A 20,127-nucleotide genomic window follows, 5' to 3' on the forward strand; every position below is an offset into this window, starting at 1 on the left:
TACCCTAACATTTATGTGGCAAACATTCAAGATTGATCACTGGTCATCAAAGATCTAGGAACAAGAAATACCCTAACATTTATGTGGCAAACATTCAAGATTGATCACTGGTCATCAAAGATCTAGGAACAAGAAATACCCTAACATTTATGTGGCAAACATTCAAGATTGATCACTGGTCATCAAAGATCTAGGAACAAGAAATACCCTAACATTTATGTGGCAAACATTCAAGATTGATCACTGGTCATCAAAGATCTAGGAACAAGAAATACCCTAACATTTATGTGGCAAACATTCAAGATTGATCACTGGTCATCAAAGATCTAGGAACAAGAAATACCCTAACATTTCCAAAGATGCGTCATTTACATTTGTCTAGTTTACTAGTAAAACATTCAGAAGACAAAAATAAATATAAGACAAGTTAACCCTACACCCCAACATACCCTGGGCACAAAGAATGGGTAAAACTCACAACCTAACCATCACTAGGAACACAAGACAGGTAAACCCTAACCCACAACATCCTCTGGGCACACCATACCAGTACTTACTTTTATGGAGTGCAAGTAGGTCCTTCATGTTGAGACCTGTTTCCTGACAGTCTGACTGGGGTCGACTGGGTTCTGGTGATTCGCTGTCTGAAATATTACGCATATGGTCAATACAATTATGTAATAAATGTTATGTACGTCTAGGATATACTTGAGTTTATTTCAAATGTTTTTCTGGCAATCAGACTTAATTATATGCTCATTGGCACGATATTACGTTAGAATTCCGTATTGTGTTCTTGGAGAAACTGTGGTATAAGGGGAAACCTACTTATCTGGCTCGGTTACTTAGCCAACTGTAGTACCAGGGGAAACCTACTTGTCTCCCTTGTTTACTTAGCCAACTGTAGCACCAGGGAACCTACTTGTCTCCCTTGTTTACTTAGCCAACTGTAGTACCAGGGAACCTACTTGTCTCCCTTGTTTACTTAGCCAACTGTAGTACCAGGGGAAACCTACTTGTCTCCCTTGTTTTCTTAGCCAACTGTAGTACCAGGGGAAACTTACTTGTCCCCCTTGTTTTCTTAGCCAACTGTAGTACCAGGGAACCTACTTGTCTCCCTTGTTTACTTAGCCAACTGTAGTACCAGGGGAAACCTACTTGTCTCCCTTGTTTTCTTAGCCAACTGTAGTACCAGGGAACCTACTTGTCTCCCTTGTTTACTTAGCCAACTGTAGTACCAGGGAACCTACTTGTCTCCCTTGTTTTCTTAGCCAACTGTAGTACCAGGGAACCTACTTGTCTCCCTTGTTTACTTAGCCAACTGTAGTACCAGGGGAAACCTACTTGTCTCCCTTGTTTACTTAGCCAACTGTAGTACCAGGGGAAACCTACTTGTCTCCCTTGTGCACTAAGCCAACTGAACTACCAGGGGAAACCTACTTGTCTCCCTTGTGCACTTACCCAACTGTAGTACCAGGGGAAACCTACTTGTTCCCCTTGTGCACTTAGCCAACTGTAGTACCAGGGGAAACCTACTTGTCTCCCTTGTTTTCTTAGCCAACTGTAGTAACAGGGGAAACCTACTTGTCTCCCTTGTTTTCTTAGCCAACTGTAGTAACAGGGGAAACCTACTTGTCCCCCTTGTTTACTTAGCCAACTGTAGTACCAGTGGTACTTGAAAACTTGAAACCTACTTGTACAGCTCAGTAACTTAAAAAAAACATAATATGCTTTAGCCAGGAACCGGCACAATGATAACGTTCAAATATCCGCACTTTTAATAAATAAATTAAACATTACCAGCTTGTTAGTTATAAGAAAGGTTAATTATATCTGTTAAATACATGGTTTTGTGGCTTAAATTCCCAACAGCTAAATAGCTAAATTATTCCACACAAAATAGAAAATAAAAATATAATTTAATCATACAATTCTGATAAATTTCAGCCCCATTTTCAATGCTAGATCTATTTTATCCTAAATGTGAAAATAAATTTCAAATTGTATGTTTAAAAAGAAAAAAATCAATTATATTTTTATAATAAATGCCCCCCCCCCCCCGCCCCCAAAAAAACAAACAAACACGATTTGTTGTATTCTTTAAAAACACAGCTTTATGTCATTCTTTTTATGATTTCTGTCTTTATTTCAAAACAAAGGCCACCGGCCCCATACCCAAAATGGCGAGGAAAAAACACTGTATTTTTAACATGACAATATGGAGTAGTTAATTAATCATAATTATTTTGAGTACATGTTAAGGAAAATAAATGAGATGAATGAATAAATTCTTTACATTCTAAGAATTACAAAATATATTAACCTTCCACTCCTGACATGTTCAGCACACTTTAATGTTCACAAACAGGACACAAAGTCAGTTTATTTGTTTTCTTACACCGAAAATATGAGATCTTGACTGAAGCAATTGTAAAATAAATCTGATAACCCTGCCCCTGTGTGATAAGCCCGACCTTGGAATCACCTTGATCACTCAAACCTAAATCCAGTTTCTGTCCTTCAGGAAAATCACATTGAAATAAAACTTTTAACATTTAATCCATTAAGGATTAAGATTTCAATGGGTTTGAGACAGATTTCTTGTTGAAATATTTAACAAGTGATTAGAGTGTTTTATTGATTTAACTTCGTCATAATCTGCAAATAATTTTATTGCTGATTAAAATCAAATGTTTTAGGTCCACCACAAAGTTTTTGCTTAATTAAGTCTTTCAGTTGTCCTAATATACATATGATGTAGAGTGGTCTTCGTACACTGTGACCATCTCTTCGTCTGTCAATATTTATCAAAAAGCTGTTGCATCACATGAAAATTAGGGACACACCGCTGTAAATCAAACTTTCATCAGAAAAAACCCATATGATAGTTTAATCAAAAAGACCAAATTAGCTTTCATTTGCAATCTAAATGTGAATTACATTAGATTGATAAGAATATCAAATGACACTGTGAACAGTAACAGGAGAGTGTTAGCAACAAGTTGCTGGAGATTAACCTTGTCAAGAACGTAAAGGTCGGGCCATTCCATTCAATTAACCTGTAAGTTATGAGAGTCTAGTCACGTAGGCCAGTATTTTAAATGAGCTGTCCCTATAAGATGATACCACTTTTTGATATATATATAGCAGGGGACATTAAAATACAAACGTTTGATAACAACAATAGTTTGATTATAATTTATCTTCACAAAACATTATAAACTGATTGATATACTGGTGGAATTCCACAAATTCAAAACCATATATATATATGATATACAAGATGAATACAAAATGGCTCAAACCACCCTTTTCGGTGTGCAGTATTCAAAGTCTGTCCACTAAATTGGCAGTACACAGTACTCCGTAACTCAAATTTGGCATTATTAGGTATGCAGAATCTAAATATTTGATATGCAGGACTTTGTTTATTAAGCAAACAGGCTGAGGGTAGCACCTCATATCAACATTTACAAATAACAGTATAAAACAATGTCAACATTAAATTAAAAGTTTGTGTTTACACTGATGAAATACAAACATAACATGTGACTTTCCATACTCTGACACAAAGATATATAATATGTAACATATATTAAAACTCCTTACAGTTCAGTTTATACAAAAATTTTTTTTTTAAATTATAACCATCTTGGATAAAATGGCTACCGTATACTGCCTGGTACATTTCAACAGTCACATTCATGTAATGAATGTTTTCGCCAAGTCTCCATTTTCTTAATTTTTAAAAATCAATAACAATTTAAGCAGATTTTTAAAGATAAAAACAATACAGAGCTACCTATGACAACCATAATTACATCAAATAAGCGAATACATATCGAAAAGAAGCGCCATAATGTACCTTTAAATCCTGAATCACATGTGTCACTGCGGTGCATTTTCCTGCCTACGTGATAAATATCACTTACAACACTTTATACGATCTTTTCAGGAAACTCTCCCTTTATCCTCTAGTGTCACTCTGACGTTTGCTACTGTTCAGTAAGCTTATTTTAAAATGCTATTTAAATGCGGTAATTTAACTTATGATTTTGTGCATACAGATTACATAAAACACGGCCTCAAGTTTGAATGGTCTTGATTGATCAATACTTCCATGGAGCCCTGCTATAGGAATATGGTTATTACAATCACAGACCAAAGTTGATTCAGTTCCAATAAACATTGGCAGTGTATCAACTATACACAGAATAATGAACGCCCCACACAACAAGAATTCAGCTGACGCAATCAGTATTTTTCAAGTTTAGCCAACTAGAAACGATTCTAAATTATTCTAAAAAGCTAAATCATTTATTCAAAAGATATAAAAAAATATTATTTATTATTGTAAGTCGAAACTATGTGCATTCAAATTAAATGAATAAGAGCGAAACTGCATTATATTATAATGTTTTAAAACTTGGTGAAGCTTTGTTAAGCTAAATGGGAAGATTTATTTCGTAAATATTTTAACAGTATGATTTTTGTAGCATCTTTTGAACTTCAATGTTTTAAAACCTCATCATTATAAGTTTATTCAAAGAAATTAAAATGGAAATTGCTTTGTCAGATTTTGGATATCATATGGTGAAATACAAAACAACTAAATTCATTTCTTTTTTAAACTAAATTACAAACAATATCCATTCAGAACAAAGAAAATCAAGTCAAAACAAAACTAAGCTTATCTAATCAAATAATTGATAGCATAAAATTATGTAACTCACAATATCAATTTTTTTTCACATACGTGGTACATACAAGAAATGCAATGTCCAACAAATGTTTGATAAAACATGGAAATAAAATATCACTTGTTCAGCCTCCACACAATTCAGTGATTTTGATTGTGTTGTTCTTATAGCTACATAATAACTTCAAGGCCAGTCTACATTGTGTCTAGGATCTCTGTCACGCTTTTGAAAACTTTGATTGCATCACAAATTGTTTTTGTTTAGCAAAATGACAAAGTGATTTCATAGAAATCAAAACAAAAGGCTTACATTTGTGTTGCTTTAGAGCTGACTGCACCAACGTAAGCTATTCATTTTTTTGCAACTTTTTTTATTACATCATCCAATCCTGTTTCAAGTCATCCCTGTTGATGCATGGCACAAGGTAAACGCAGCATGAATTATTTTTTTACAAGGCTGTGAAATTGAACTGGTTTTATCAACAACCAAACTTTATACCATCTGTCAAAAGATGTGCATGTCAAACTTAGATTGTTTTTTTAAAGTGTGTTTAATTCAGGCAATGTAATGGCCATAACTCTAATGTTACTGGGAACATGACTGGTTATAAAACCTGGCCATGATATACAGCCCAAACACATTTTGACTGGTTATAAAACCTGGCCATGATATACTGTCCATACACATTTTGTCAAATATCAGACAAAAGATCCTTGAGTAACAGCATGGTCAACATCAGGTTGGTGTAATTTAAGCAATCCAAGGGCTATAACTCTGAAGTGACTGGGGTGACATGGCAGGTCATCAATCTTGGCCAATTTGTTCCGCCCACATACATTATTTCCAAGTGAGGTCATGATCAGACAAAAGCTCCTCAAATTATAGTGTAAAAGTAGTGGATGCTGCCCATCCTCCCCGGTGAATCCAATAACTACGTTTGTAGTAAAACCTGATGAATTTTGACCAGGTTCAAGTTAAATTGTTATGAGTTGAATCTGTCTTACTGATGTAAATGCTCTATTGTACTAGCATTGTTTTATTTCCTGTGGTATTTTTTTTTTATTTCAAAGGAAGAACAGTTCACAACATCTAAGAAAATTAAATTTTAATGTTATTCCACGAGTCAGTGTATTTTGTATTAAAAACAATTTATTCTAAAATATATTTGAATCAAGGGTTTTGTGCAAAACTAAATACACGGACACAGAAGCATTTTAAGCATCATTCTGTGAGTCATTACCACGAAGATTTAACAGTTAATTGGTATCAAAATGTTGAATACCTACATGTATATATAGATTCTACCTTCTTGAAAAATGGCAAATGATTTTTGATGTGACGTTTTTATTTTTTACCAAAGACTATGTCAGGGTGAGGAAACACGTGACTTAAAGGGGTTCTCACTTTGGGCACCATGGGTCACAAACAATTAAGTAATGTTAGTTTCAAAATAACGTATTTGACAAAAAAGATATGAAAATATTTCTTAGCCTATAAAAGATTAAGCTTTTTTTGCCTCTACATGTTTGAAATATTTGAGATTTGCTTATATATTTAAATGATGCAATCCTTGGCCAAAATTTCAGCGTTGCATCATTCATCAATAATTCAGTCAAGTTGAAATTTTTGCCAAAAATTGCATGAATGATCATTAAAATACAAGCAAACCTAAAATATTTCACACGTTTAGAAGCAGAAAATAGCATAGCCATAGCCTTTACAGGCTAAGAAATATTTTCATATCTTTTTCTGTCAAAAAACTTTTTTAGAAATGAACTTAATATAATTGTTTGCTTACATCGGTTGTGACCGATGGTGAGCAATGTGAGAACCCCTTAAAGTCACGTGGTTCCTCAACCTGACAAAGTCTTCGCAAAAAGTCACATGCCATGAGGTCCTATTAAAATGTGCAGATCCTTGGACACCCATGTGAGAACCCCTTTGAGCCATGTGATTCCTCACCCTGTACATACAGCATGGATTTGAAAATTTTTGTTGACAAAATCTGAATGTCTGTAATATACACATAATCATCAACATAACAATCTGTCATACTGACAGTGTCCACCTGGCAGAGTCTTTATTGCTTAACAGCAACATTCATATTTTTATCTTATTGTATTTGTAGAACTACTTGGATACTTAATAAATACACATTTAATAAGTTTTCACTTCACTCAACATATTAAATAATCCACAAAATAAAAGAAGATTTATTGTCACATGTATACAAAAATAATTTTGCTTTACCAGATTTTCTTGTTGGAACATATTTATATTATTATACTTATACACTCAGAATAATATATGTTCAAACATGACTAAAAATGCATCATTGAACATAGTAAAAGACAAGTTGGTACTTAAATATAAAAAAAATCTGTAAAAATACTCACATGAAGAATAATTCAATTTAGTCAAAACTCTATATCCCACTGTATTTAAATTGCTAAACACAAATAATTAAGTACAAGTAAATTTTGAAGAACAGTTACTGACATACTACTATTACCAGTGTCTTACACATGCTGATATAAAGCAGCAGATTTTAATAATTTAAGTGATTATTATCAAAATGACGTCATATTAATTACTTAATTAACCAATCATAAAGCAGACTGTGGTTAACCCTCAAAAACTACTTGTGTAAGCAACTTGCCAGACCATGGGTTTGGCGTCAGAAAAAGCACATGGGAATGAAAAACATAATGAAATATAGGTGCGGCCAGCATAACACAACAATTTCATTACCAATCAGTGCTAACAACTACCAAACACCTATTTTTTAGTTATTTTAAACATATCTAAATTATAAGAGCTTATTACAATCAAAATAAAATTACAAACCTGGTAATAGATTTAAGTTACAAGCCAAAATATGTTGAGATCTGCTTCAATCAATACTCATTGCCTGGCAGCCATGTTTGTTGGACAGTCATTCAAGTAATGGGCAGACTTGGAGAGCTGGTTGAATATTCCAATGAGCGGCTGCCTACACAGACTGGAGACAGAATTCCAGGGAAAGGCCAATAATATGCAAGCTGTATGTCATCGATTGCAATATATGATGCAAGCCGCTGTAACTCTGCTGGATAACCTTGACTAAAGGATCTCCTATCATAAAAAGGGCTTTTATACAGTCACACACTCATCAAATTGTGAGTAGTAGTGCGCATTGATGGATTGCCAATTGCATAAAAGTACATCAAGTCATGATCAAAAACATCTAACAAAATACAAACTTGTGATATTAGCAATAGCACATTATAGTTCATTACACTAGACATATAAAATAATGAAAACAACAAATAAAATACCATAAGATTGTGTTCTGCCATTACATAAATTCATAACAGAGGTTTGGAAACACTACTTGCATGGGAATGTTTAGGGGGTGGACCTCTTTTTTGTGCTCTATGTCAACTAGGCAAATGTACCTCTTATATCTAGAGTCACACTCACAATTGTGCTACTAATGAAATTTTAACATGAATTACTCACTGCATCAATGCTTTTTAATTTCAGCACAAATAACACAGACAAAAACAAGCAATAGGCTTAAATACATTCTCGTACACCAAAGTGGTGATGCTATGTGTAGATTTATCAAACCTCTGATTAATGAGAAAGTTTAAATATTGCAAATTTAATTTGCTTTTGCATATAACAACATTTACTTCATATAATTATGTAAACAAATTATAAAAATTGGTTTGGCTGATATTGAAGGGAGAATACTCTAGAATCTTTCAGAATTTGATATAAGTACTGGTTAACTGCAGTAATTGTGGTGGCATAGTTGTAGAGGATTTGTACAGATTTTGTCCATTAACCATAGCATTTTTTTCTAGGAAATTCAGCACCATTCCCTTCTTGGAAAACTAAAATCTTTCTCTCTATCAAGGAAAAAGAACCTTAAAAATGAGGATTGACCTCTTAACACATTGACCTCTTAACATTAAGCAAATGTAGCAATATCATAAGTGCCATATTTCTGAGAGGCTTCCCAGGGGATTTTGGTCTGAATTCCAGGGGATTTTGATATTACACCAGGGGATTTTTACGCGTGAAAATTTGCGCAATATTTGCATTTATATAATAGTATAAGAATAAATACAGAAATACACTCAAATTACAATATTATTAGGACTTAGTCATCATGATCCTTCATGGAATTTCACTGATGCTTTCCACTGTCAACCTTAAGCAAGTTTTAAAAGTTGTTTTTTTTAAATTCCAGGGGATATGGATCCCCCAGCGGGGGACCAGGGGATGGGTCCAAATTCCGGGGGATTTTTCCCCCCGCCGGGGGATATGGCATGTATGCAATATTTTAAGTGCCATTCATGAATATTTCGATAGGGTTGTAGAATAATAGGTTTGAAAACAAGTAGAACTTATTTGAATCATGCTAGTATTTTTGTATTTCCCCCCCTTTTTTCCATAACGAATCTATTTTCCCCCTATCAAAGGACCCTGCCACCATTCTCTAACGAAAAGCACTGCATGGATTTATGTCATAGTATGCTGGGTTGTACTCCTTTCTTTTGCAATCCAGGTTTCAAAGTTTTTCTACTTTAAATGACTCTGTCTCCTTCTCTTGAAATTCTTATGAGGTTTTCAGCATTAACTTTGCAGGATTTTCATGAACATGCCACAAAAGTACGCATGATGGCTAAAAAAGTAGTTGCACAATCTAAAAGTAACATTGAACTTGAAGTGTATTATACAATATCCAGGTATGTGATTGACCTGATGTTCAATCAGTTTTGTCAAGGGCGCAAAACTGGCTTTTTTGAAGTGTCAAATCTACAGAGAAGTGAATCTTTGACTGTGCCAGAGAGGTAGAATTTACAGAATGCTGTATTCCTGATTTCTGATGTTTGTATATTTTTTGTGCATTCAAAGTATTGTACACTTTATATGATATTTTGTAGATATTTATCTCCTTTTAGGTATTTACTGATGGAAAACACTTACTCTTATCTTGGATTCTCATTTCAATTCTACATTAAGTCATAAGATAAATAAATAATGTAAATATGTATCATATATTATATCTTTAAAAACAGTACTGCATAAAAATATATTCATTATCAATAAATAAACCTCAACTTATATTCACATTCACCTTGATTGCAATTACTGGATGGAATATTCATAAAAAATAAAGAAATATATCCATAAAAAAGTAATATCTTTTAATATGTTTTCTTTTTGGGGTAAAAGAATTGTACAAGTTTGTCTGGAGTTTCCTTTTTTGCATTATCAAAAATGCATTTGCATTGTTTTGTTTCCTAAAACGCACCTAAAACACATGTAAAACAAAAGAGCAAAGAAAGACAGCTTAGCATTTTAAACAGAAATCATTAAGTGCAGGGTGAATTTGGTATGATCGGGATAGGGAACGAAAGTCACATTCAACTTTGTTTTTTTACTGGTCTTTGGTTAAGCATTTTTGATATGCTTTTTTTAGTCCCTAAATGACATAATGACATTTAATATACAGGGTTGTCATTAAGAGCCGGCCGCCGGCCACATTGACCGTTTCAATCAAGATTTGCGCCGGCTCAAATCTTGGGGGATTTTTTTTTTTTTTTTTTAAATATCGTGACGACGAGGATATTTTTCATATTTTCATTCGTTTTTGTAAGGACTGTACCGGATGTAACCTAAGAACCGGTATGTAAAGTATCTTCTGATTGGTTGACTAGTTTCGCTTGCCCAATGGAGAACTCGGTAACATAATACGGAACTGCGGCAGATAACAGACGACGATACAAACATGAAAAAAATACAAACATGAAAAAGAGAAAGATTGACGATTTTTTCGCCCGTGTGTCCAGTAAGAACATACTTTACAGTGTTACACTATGTTCAGTTTGGATCCGTGTGGTTTTTTTAACTATTTATGTTGAAAGCGTGCTTTGACTTTGCATGTTCATGATGTTCATATTATTTTCAGTGAACTGTTGAAGTTGATATCGTTCGGTTTTTTAACTATTCGTTGTTCCTGCGATGATATTTTATGAAAGTCAGCAAGGTAAGTACAATTCTTTTGCAACATTTCTCTGCACAGGAGGGTCAGAGTTTCATTAGGATAAATGGAACTCTGGAGCCCCAAACTCTCCTGATTTTTAACTTGTATCCCCCCTCCACTTATAGTCATTGTATAATGTTATATAGCCATAAGAAAAATGCCTCGGCTAGGGGAACCTATGCTCAAATTTTTAATCAAACGGCCTAGGCTAGGGGAACCTATGCTCGAATTTTTAATGAAACTGCCTAGGCTAGGGGAACTTGTGCCATTTTTTTCAGAATGAATTGGCTTTTGTTAGGGTTCAGGTTATTAAGTATAAGGTTTAAATAGATACATTGTTGTGACTGAAACATTGTTGAAAACAGGTGACAACCAAACCAAGACGTATAATATACTAGATATATATTTTCTTTTTGCTTATCTGGCAATAACCATACATTATTTATAATGCCTGCCCTGATGTATTTCAGATGCATCCAGTCATGATGCAGGTAGTGGCGGATCAACACCCACATGCTCATCCGAGACCACAAAGTCTTCCAAGTCAACTGAAGAATCATTGGGTACATAATTTATGTTTTAATCTGCATGCAGACTATTTCTTCTTTCCAATACCTCATCAAAAAATCTGCACGGAAGACATAACTGATTAGGAAGGCGAGTGGGTTGTTTATTTGTGTGGTATCAGGTGCTCCAATAAACAACTATCTCTTTAATAATAAAGTATGTAAAGCAACGGAAATGCATTTGTACTTTATAACACAGGTGGAAGGAACATACCTTTGTGTTTTTTTTCTCTTAAAACTGATATCTTAATAGATCTCTAAATTAAATTCTATGGTAAACCGCTAATAATATATTGTTATTTTAATTTTATTATGAAATCAGTTTTAAGAGAAAAACACACAAAGATATGTCCCTTCCACCTGTGCTTTATAAATGCGTTCTAGAATGGCTAAAGCTGCTGGATTGTTTTGTTTTTAAAATAAGCTTTTAATAATATGAAATTTCTTTGTAGTTATGTTGGTTGTTTTGCATATGGTATCGGTTTAAATAGTGATATAAACACTACTTTTAATTAATTTTATAACACGATGGAAATGGAAGAAAACATGAAACACAAATGATAATTACAATATCTATATATTATTTGTATTATGTTTATTTCCTTTTGGAAGTAAGATACCCTTTGAAGCATTTCACTTTCAAGTGCTGCTGCATGAAGAATGCTCTTGCTGTGAGATTATTTGTTACAAAGGAAGCTTCAAGCTTATTGTGTCACTTTCGGTCTACTACCTGGAACAAAAAAATAGTACAGAACATTACTTGTGTCTGTTTTAAGTTATGACATGGTACAATTTAATATTGCCTTAACCCTTTCGGACCAAATTTAAAATTGTCGGTTGTAACTGGTTTTGGATCAAATATTTTAACGAAATAAATAACAGAAATAATTAAATAAACTTTGGCTTTTCCAAAACCCTATATAAGGACTAAATTTTGTTGCAAAACAGTGAAGTCCCTGATCAGACGCCGCCTTCTAAGGCGGCGTCTGATCTGGGACTTCACTTTTTGCAATGTCGATTCAAGTCGCCTATGGCGGTGAAAAGGTTAATGGGTTTAAACTTCTCTTTCAGACAATGTCAAAAGGCAGTCACCTATCACCCAGACAGATGTTGCCAGCAGCACAGAACCAGGTGGTTCTTGTCCTGTCAGAGAGAATGATGCCAAACCAGCTTGTAAACCCTCATGTGGACCTTGGACTGGTGATGAATGTAGAGAAGCCATAGAAAACCTTTTTGACTCCTCCAAAACAATACACAATGTATTCCTGTGCAGTAAGATAGACTGCACTAGTGTAAATTTACATGAGCAGCAGAGACTTAAGCCAAAGAAATTTCAGCACAGTTGGCTGAATAAAGAACACTGGTGGCTTTGCTACATTGAAGGCGAAGGAATGTTCTGCCTTGCTTGTCGTAAACATGATATGAAACACCCACAGAATCTTAAGGAGGTTTTTGCAGCTGCCCCAAGTGTCCGTTTGAAAGGAGATGCCATTAAATCCCACAGCAAGAGCATTCTTCATGCAGCAGCACTTGAAAGTGAAATGCTTCAAAGGGCATCTTACTTCCAAAAGGAAATAAACAAACGGTCGGACACACAAAATGTAATTCTAGAACAGGCATTCAGTAGTGCTTATTTTATGATGAGTACATTCATAGCAAACAGACAGTTTGTTCCATTGCTGAATCATATAGAAAAGGTATATGATGTAGACAGTTTGAAATACTTTGGGCATAGATCCAGGGGAGCCCAACAGGAAATCTTTGAAACTCTAGGTCAGACTATGAAGAATGAAGTACTGCGTAAGGTGAGAGCAGCATCAGCATTTGGTATACTTACTGATGAAGTATCAGATGTATCAGTAGCTGAAAATCTTGTAACTTTCATACAGTACTTTTGCAAAGAGACTGGTCATGTTGAAACTCAGTTCTTGGCTTGCCAGAACATTCTTGAATCTTTTGAGTCTGCAGATTCAAATGCAATTACTACTCTGATTCTTGAAGAACTTGAGGAGCGTGGAGGGTTGGACTTGTCTTCTTTTACTGGGCTAACCTCTGATGGTGCTTCCGTGATGGTTGGCAAACGCTCTGGTGTTGCTGCAAGACTGAAACAGGTCAATCCTCTACTGTTAAATGTACATTGTGTTTGCCACCGTCTTGCCCTTGCATGCACAGATACCAATCATACCTTGAAATACATCAGCAATGTAGAGCTATTGCTTAGGCAGTTATGGCAGTACTTTCAGAACTCGCCAAAAAGAATGGCAGCATATTTGAAAATTCAAACCCAGCTGAAATCTGTACGGCTTGAGGGCAAAGCTGTAAAGGGTGTAAACAAACGCCTGAAAAAAGCATGCCACACACGATGGTTGAGTTTTGAAGCTTCGGTAAAAGCTGTTCATGAAGACTACGAGGCAGTTCTCCAAACGCTTGCGCATTTCCAAGAGAGTGATGCAATAGCCTCAGGTTTGCTGACGAAGATGAAAAAGCTCAAATTTATTGGCGTCATCTACATTCTTAGAGACATTCTTCCCATCCTTGGTGATCTGTCCCGTCGATTCCAAAAGGGATATTTGAGTTTTGCAGCCATTGTACCCGCTATAAATATGACAAAAGATAGGCTACATAATCTCGTTGCTGATGCCAAACCAATGGAAAGTCTTAGTCGGGACATTGAATCATTCACTGACATGTGTGCTGAAATCAAAATGAATCAAAATGACGCAAAGGAACTGCATACTCTATTTGAAAAATATGTCAGTGCTTTGGTTGAGAACATTGACAACAGGTTTACAGATAGCTCACCAGTCTTGGAAGCATTCAATGTTTTTGATCCAATGCTGGTGCCTGATTCTGGTGTTGAGATGAGGAGTTATGGTCACGGTCAAATTGAAGTGCTGTCTAATCATTACTTCAAGGAAAATCCTGATAAATCAGACAGACTGAAAGCAGAGTGGGAAGGAATGAAATATCATTTGAGAGATGTCATCAAACCTAGCATGCCTGATTCTGTTAAATCAGGCAAAGAACAAACAGAAACTACTACTGAATGGTGTCTTCTACAACTGCTAAAGAATATTGCAGTGAGGCAACTGTATCCCAATGTAATCTACATTGCAGAAGTGATAGCCTCACTCCCAGTTTCTAATGCATGGCCTGAGAGAGGTGCTAGTACACTGAAGGCTTTGAAAACAAGGCTGCGTAACAGACTGAGTACATCCATGTTAGAGTCTTTGCTTCACATTTGCATAAATGCTCCTAAGCCATCATCCCTGGAAGGTCAGCAGCTAGTGAAGGCAGCTGTAAATGCATGGTTAGAGAACAGAAACAGGCGTAAACTTCCAAAACAGTCTGGATCAGCAACAGTCACAGCTGCTAGTGCTACAAGTGTCATAGATGTTGAGGATGCTGGAGTCCAGACAGATCCATATATGGATGTTAGTGAAGATGTCATCAGGACAGCAGTTGACATTGCTTTAAAAAAGCTTAGCCTTGACGAGTATGATGCTGGCGACTCAGATTCAGACTGGTCAGATGACGAAGATTGTTGTTCCAAAAATTTGTGACTGTGCAGTTTGGTAATACTTCAAGTTCTTAAACAAATAATAATCAAAAACTGAGTTTTAAAGTAAAGTTCACAGGTACAGTAGTTATTAAGTGTTGTTACTTGTACCCGAAATCGCTCTAGTGCCAGAAGTGCATATCATTATTTTCAAAATTTTCCAAGAGATGGCATGCTTCTCCCTGCAAAGTCATGACATCTTGGGTTTTTTTCTTCAGTATAACAAAGCCCAGAAAACTAAGTAAAAAGTAGTAAAATTTAGAGACCAAATTCGGACGATTAATGGGCCCACAACTGCTCAAATGCCACGATTTGGCACCGTTTTTTTGAAAAATTTCAGGGGGGGCATGCCCCCGGACCCCCCTAGCAAACTCGCGTCTTCGACGCTCGGATGTTCAGCCGCCTCAAATAATATTTCAGCCTTCTACAATGAATATTAATGACAACCCTGAATATAACTGTCCTTGAACAAAAATTCATTTATTAGATTGTTGAAAGAAAAAAAGTTGTTTCTGCCGAAATTGCACTCTTGCCAAATATTCAATTGTGGGACATCGTACAAATGAAAAATATGCTATTTAATTAAAAGTTACTTATAGAAAAACAATTGGTTTCAAGGTAAAAAAAACATGCTTAAAGCATAAGAGGTGCCATCAGAGGTGCTAAGAGGTTTGCATGTGCTTGTCTTTTTAAGATTTCCACAGGGGAAAACGAATCTAGCGGCTTCTGTTTTATTAGACGCAACCTGGAGGCCGCGTCTATAGGGATACATGTTTGCAATTGTCAATGGGGAAGTGTATACGGATAAATTAAAGTTATGAAAAAAAATTGTTAATATCAACTCTTATTCAACTTTACTTTAAATTTGTCGTCAATAACTGTTTTGATGCGTGTAAAACTTCCAAAATGTCATATAAAACGAATAAGCCTAATGTTTAAAACAGGAAATTAAAAAAAGTTATTTTCTGTGTTTTTGTATTGACTGGTTGCCGGTTATACGAGTTCGTTATTTTAGAAATTTACTTTCTGTGAAAACGATTTATATACACGCTGTCGTAGTAAACAAGCATGTAAGAATTTACGGGCATATTGTGAATAATAGTTTAAATTATGCATCTGATAACAAATATAAGTGCCTTAACACGACATTAATTCACTATTTTAAATTTAAGTGATATAAAATTGGAAGTAAAGAGCTTAATTCACACGATTTTACTAACAAATATAAGTCGCAATAACGAAATTAACACAATTTAAATTGAACTGATATAAAATGTAAGTTCAAAGCGTAATTCACACGATTTAAAACAAACATTAATGAATAAAAGACGGCCGAAATGATATCTCTGCCGAATCGACCCGACACCAATAATTTTATCAGTGATAATGCAAGGTACCAGTCTAAATAATTTACGCATGCCGGAGACGACCGAGTTACTACGATCTAGAAAGTTGATTAAACCGTCATAGTTCGGCTATGTCCGTGTTTATTCGGAATGTTAACAATTGTATATATTGTCACATGACTTTATTGAGCCAATTGGGTATCAATATTTTTCACGTGACACAAAGATTCTGCATCCTCCTCCATCTTTTTGCGGGGAAAGAAAACGCGAAAACTCACCAAAATTTTCACCAAGGGCAAACTTTGTTTTCTCCATACAATGGCATGCAATGTACCGCTATGGCTCTGGTTGCATTATTGGCTTTTTTTAGTTACGAACACAACCACATGTCCTCATTAACGGCTGTCGATGTAGACTGTATACTGAATGAGGGAAATGCTTTGTATTCTACCATAGTCAAAAGTATAAACGAGGCTCGATATTTATCGCTTAATGTTTTGCCAACATCCGTTAGGTTTAGAAACAGTGTGCGAAATTAACGGTAGCCCGATCGCCCGTGGCGACGAAAAATTGACCCAGGCTACGAAAAAATCCTTAAAGGTAGCCCGACTGGCGATGAAATCATCGGGCTTGTTGGTTAAAAAAATTGTCAGGTAAATGTTTACCTCGACACCGTTGACCGACTTCCGGATAATCTCTCATTGATATGGATATTTTCTGTTGCAGTAATCTCCCTTGTCAAGCAATTATACCCTTTTACTGCTTGAAAATAATTATTTTGACGGAAATCATATTTCGGACTGTCAATACTTTTTTTTTGTTTTAGTAAGATATTAAAGTTTGGATGTTGTTTTTGTTATGTGGTTTTTTTTTTTTTAAATAAACTTGGATTATTTAGTCACCGAAAATTATGAAATAGATGTTTGTAAAATCCTGTCACTAATGCCACAAGCAGCACATGCCACAAGCAGCACATGTTGACAGGACTTCCATCCTCCCCCTTCATCAACAATCCAACTGCCTTGACAGAACCAGCCCGCCGCCCGCCACCCCCCCCACCCATCGAACCACCACCAGCCCCCTTGCCCCCTGGCAACACAGGACCACACAACCACCATAAGATATTGTACAGTAGTCATATCATTCCTTGTTTTTAACCATATAAGGTACTCAAGATGCGTTTTTCTGTTAACCAGTGGGCTATGGAAATCTGGCTTGGGCTACAGAAATCTCAAAGTCTGTAGCCCCATTGGCTACCAGGTAAAAAAGGTTAATTTCGCACACTGAGAAATGATTTATTTTGTCCGCAATCAGGGCTTTTTCTATAGTACCCACGGGTCCAACTATCAGACCCATTCCCAAAGCAACATAAAAGATATTTTCCCCAATCTTCAGAAAAAAATCCCAATCCAAAAAAAAGAAAAAAAGAAATTCTTTTTACCTGTACCAAGGGCAGTAATGTCAGGTGCGTCCATGCTTCCCGGTTCATTGTTTTGAGTGGAAAACGTCCTCGATTCGGTGAGTATTGCCACTGTTTTCTATACGTTTCAACGATAGTTTTAAGAAACGACCTTGTGCACCGAATGAAGAGCAATTGCTAGTTTACGAAGACGCTTGTTTTAGATCAAAATAATGTCTGTATTAAAATATCTCGTAAAAACAATGCACGTTCTTACTAGGCTTCCCGACTCATTCAATGCATTTTTTGCTTCAAAACAACTATTTAATACCGTTCTCTTGCGTACAAACCCCACCCGATGCTTTGTTTTGGACAATAAAAGTATTGCTATTGTTTTCTGAATGCAGACAGCGAAATTTGGAGTTAAATCGGCTCATTTACGAAAATGCTTGCTGGTTCATTCTGTACATTTTTAGAACCTAGGTTCATCCCAAATCTGGAAGATCATGGCACGCTGTATTTACCCGAATTACCGTACGTTTGTTTTTGTTGTTTTTTTTCACAAAAAATAATTTTGTTAAATATTCAAATAAATAAGAGGGTGTACAGATATATAATTTATATTTTAAGGGAATAAACGATGAAACGTAAGAAGAGATCAAACCTGAGGCTAAATAGACAAAAAACAAGACGCTTAAATGTAGTCTTTATAAAAGACATAATAATTGAACTCTGCATACTAGATGGTAAAATAAAAATAGAGGTTCTTTATATATCAAAGGGACTATACACCAGATTGGCACCAAAAAAGTGTTTTTTTCTGTAGAGAAATTCAGGACAATTATTTAAAGAAATGTTTTACTCTTTCATATCATAATTGTAGAAAAAATCTAAAAATAATCGAGTCGTAGACCGGGTTGGATCCGGTGTCGCCAAAATTGCAGTCCAGTGTGGTATCCACTGTGCTGCGAGGGCTTACCCTAAACGGTTGGAATATTTAAGCTATAAACCTTACTTGGTAATATCACATGATGACATCGACTAGCAAATCACGCATTACGGGAATGAATTCCACTAGGTAGACATACAGGTGTAGTATATTTTTTTAATTGAAAAAAAATATGAATGAACTGCGAAGAACAAACCAATTTTGAACTATGTGATACTTCAGTTAGTAAATACCAATGCTTTGTACAAATCGATACGAGGTTAATGTCAGGTTTCGACAATTTTCTCTTTTTACGCTATTTCATCATTCGGAGTACAGCCCCTTTAAGGGAGACGACCTGCAGGAAACAGTCAACAATTTAAGGTCTTAAATGTTGTACGTTACACCTTAGTTGATTAAACTGATTTTTGTAAAGACATAACCGTGTCTCGACTTACTATATAACCTCCAACAATAATGGCAGTTCTACTTTAAGTAGAGAGCCCTGTCAGTGTGTGTTTACCACGTGATAAAAAACGTCATAAACGCTACGTCCAAAAACTAAATTTTGCTTCGAATGAAATATAGCGCAGTTTACGCCGCTCGCGGAGCCCTGCGGCGGTTGTTTACCAGTGTTTGATTGAGAGTTTAGTTTCTTCAAACACTTTGACAAAACTGTTCACAATACGGCCGTCTGACATTATTTTTGAAACAGGTTTGTAGAAGTGTTTGTTGAAACTAATCACTTTATCAAACTCCGGTACTACAACAAAGGCGTGGCTCCTTAGGTGGCATAGACTGCCCTTTGTTTCATTTAAAATGGTGTAGTGATTGAAAAGTTACCTTCGATTTAAGTCTTCATTTTAAGCAAAATGTTGCCCTTCGACGTAGCATATATGACGTAAACTATCATGTGGTATACACACACTGCCTGTACAAAATTAACCTTCTTAGACATTCTTTAGTACATATACTTAAATTTAAAAAAAATCGACACCTTTTATTCGTTATTTTAATGAGCCATAGATCTTCCAGATTTGGGATGAACCTAGGTTCTAAAAATGTACAGAATGAACCAGCAAGCATTTTCGTAAATGAGCCGATTTAACTCTAAAATTGGCTGTCTGCATTCGGAAAACAATAGCAATACTTTTATTGTCCAAAACAAAGCATCGGGCGGGGTTTGTACGCAAGAGAACGGTATTAAATAGTTGTTTTGAAGCAAAAAATGCATTGAATGAGTCGGGAAGCCTAGTAAGAACGTGCATTGTTTTCACGAGATATTTTAATACAGACATTATTTTGATCTAAAACAAGCGTCTTCGTAAACTAGCAATTACTCTTCATTCGGTGCACAAGGTCGTTTCTAAAAATTATCGTTGAGACATATAGAAAACAGTGGCAATACTCATAGAATCGAGGACGTTTTCCACTCAAAACAATGGACCGGGAAGCATGGACGCACCTGACATTACTGCCCTTGTGTACTGGTTCATTTTATTTTCAACATCCTAATAAATTATGTGATGTGAAGTTTTTTTGGTAATTGACTCAAAAATCATTGATTTTCATCACATTCACCGATAAAA

General features: G+C 35.4%; 3 protein-coding genes across 7 annotated transcripts in view; 2 read left to right on the forward strand and 1 right to left on the reverse strand.

Moving 5' to 3' along the window:
• Positions 1 to 7,693, reverse strand: part of LOC128242339 (b(0,+)-type amino acid transporter 1-like) — a 34,548-nt gene extending 26,855 nt beyond the window's left edge. The window contains exons 1-2 of one of the 5 annotated variants that reach the window (XM_052959451.1): positions 7,548 to 7,693; positions 558 to 644 (exon numbers count right to left, since the gene is read on the reverse strand). In XM_052959451.1, the coding sequence (XP_052815411.1) occupies positions 558 to 585 (28 nt within the window). In that variant the 5' untranslated portion in view covers positions 586 to 644; positions 7,548 to 7,693. Of the gene's footprint in view, positions 1 to 557; positions 645 to 2,323; positions 2,629 to 3,865; positions 4,107 to 4,733; positions 4,758 to 7,096; positions 7,224 to 7,547 lie in introns of those variants that run through there. The other 4 variants (XM_052959452.1, XM_052959453.1, XM_052959449.1 and 1 more) reach the window with 4 other exon arrangements.
• Positions 7,694 to 10,680: 2,987 nt separating this feature from the next.
• On the forward strand, positions 10,681 to 13,614 carry LOC128244514 (uncharacterized). Its single transcript, XM_052962516.1, has 4 exons — positions 10,681 to 10,743; positions 11,211 to 11,303; positions 12,378 to 13,378; positions 13,528 to 13,614. The coding sequence occupies exons 1-4, from the start codon at positions 10,719 to 10,721 to the stop codon at positions 13,612 to 13,614; spliced, it is 1,206 nt and encodes a 401-aa protein (XP_052818476.1). The 5' UTR covers positions 10,681 to 10,718.
• Positions 13,615 to 13,653: 39 nt separating this feature from the next.
• LOC128244877 (uncharacterized) lies at positions 13,654 to 15,042 on the forward strand. The gene has a single exon (XM_052962984.1). The coding sequence runs from the start codon at positions 13,784 to 13,786 to the stop codon at positions 14,867 to 14,869; it is 1,086 nt and encodes a 361-aa protein (XP_052818944.1). The 5' UTR covers positions 13,654 to 13,783; the 3' UTR covers positions 14,870 to 15,042.
• Positions 15,043 to 20,127: the final 5,085 nt, after the last annotated feature.

The sequence above is a fragment of the Mya arenaria genome, chromosome 8 (assembly GCF_026914265.1).
Source record: "Mya arenaria isolate MELC-2E11 chromosome 8, ASM2691426v1".
NCBI classification, from domain to species: domain Eukaryota; kingdom Metazoa; phylum Mollusca; class Bivalvia; order Myida; family Myidae; genus Mya; species Mya arenaria.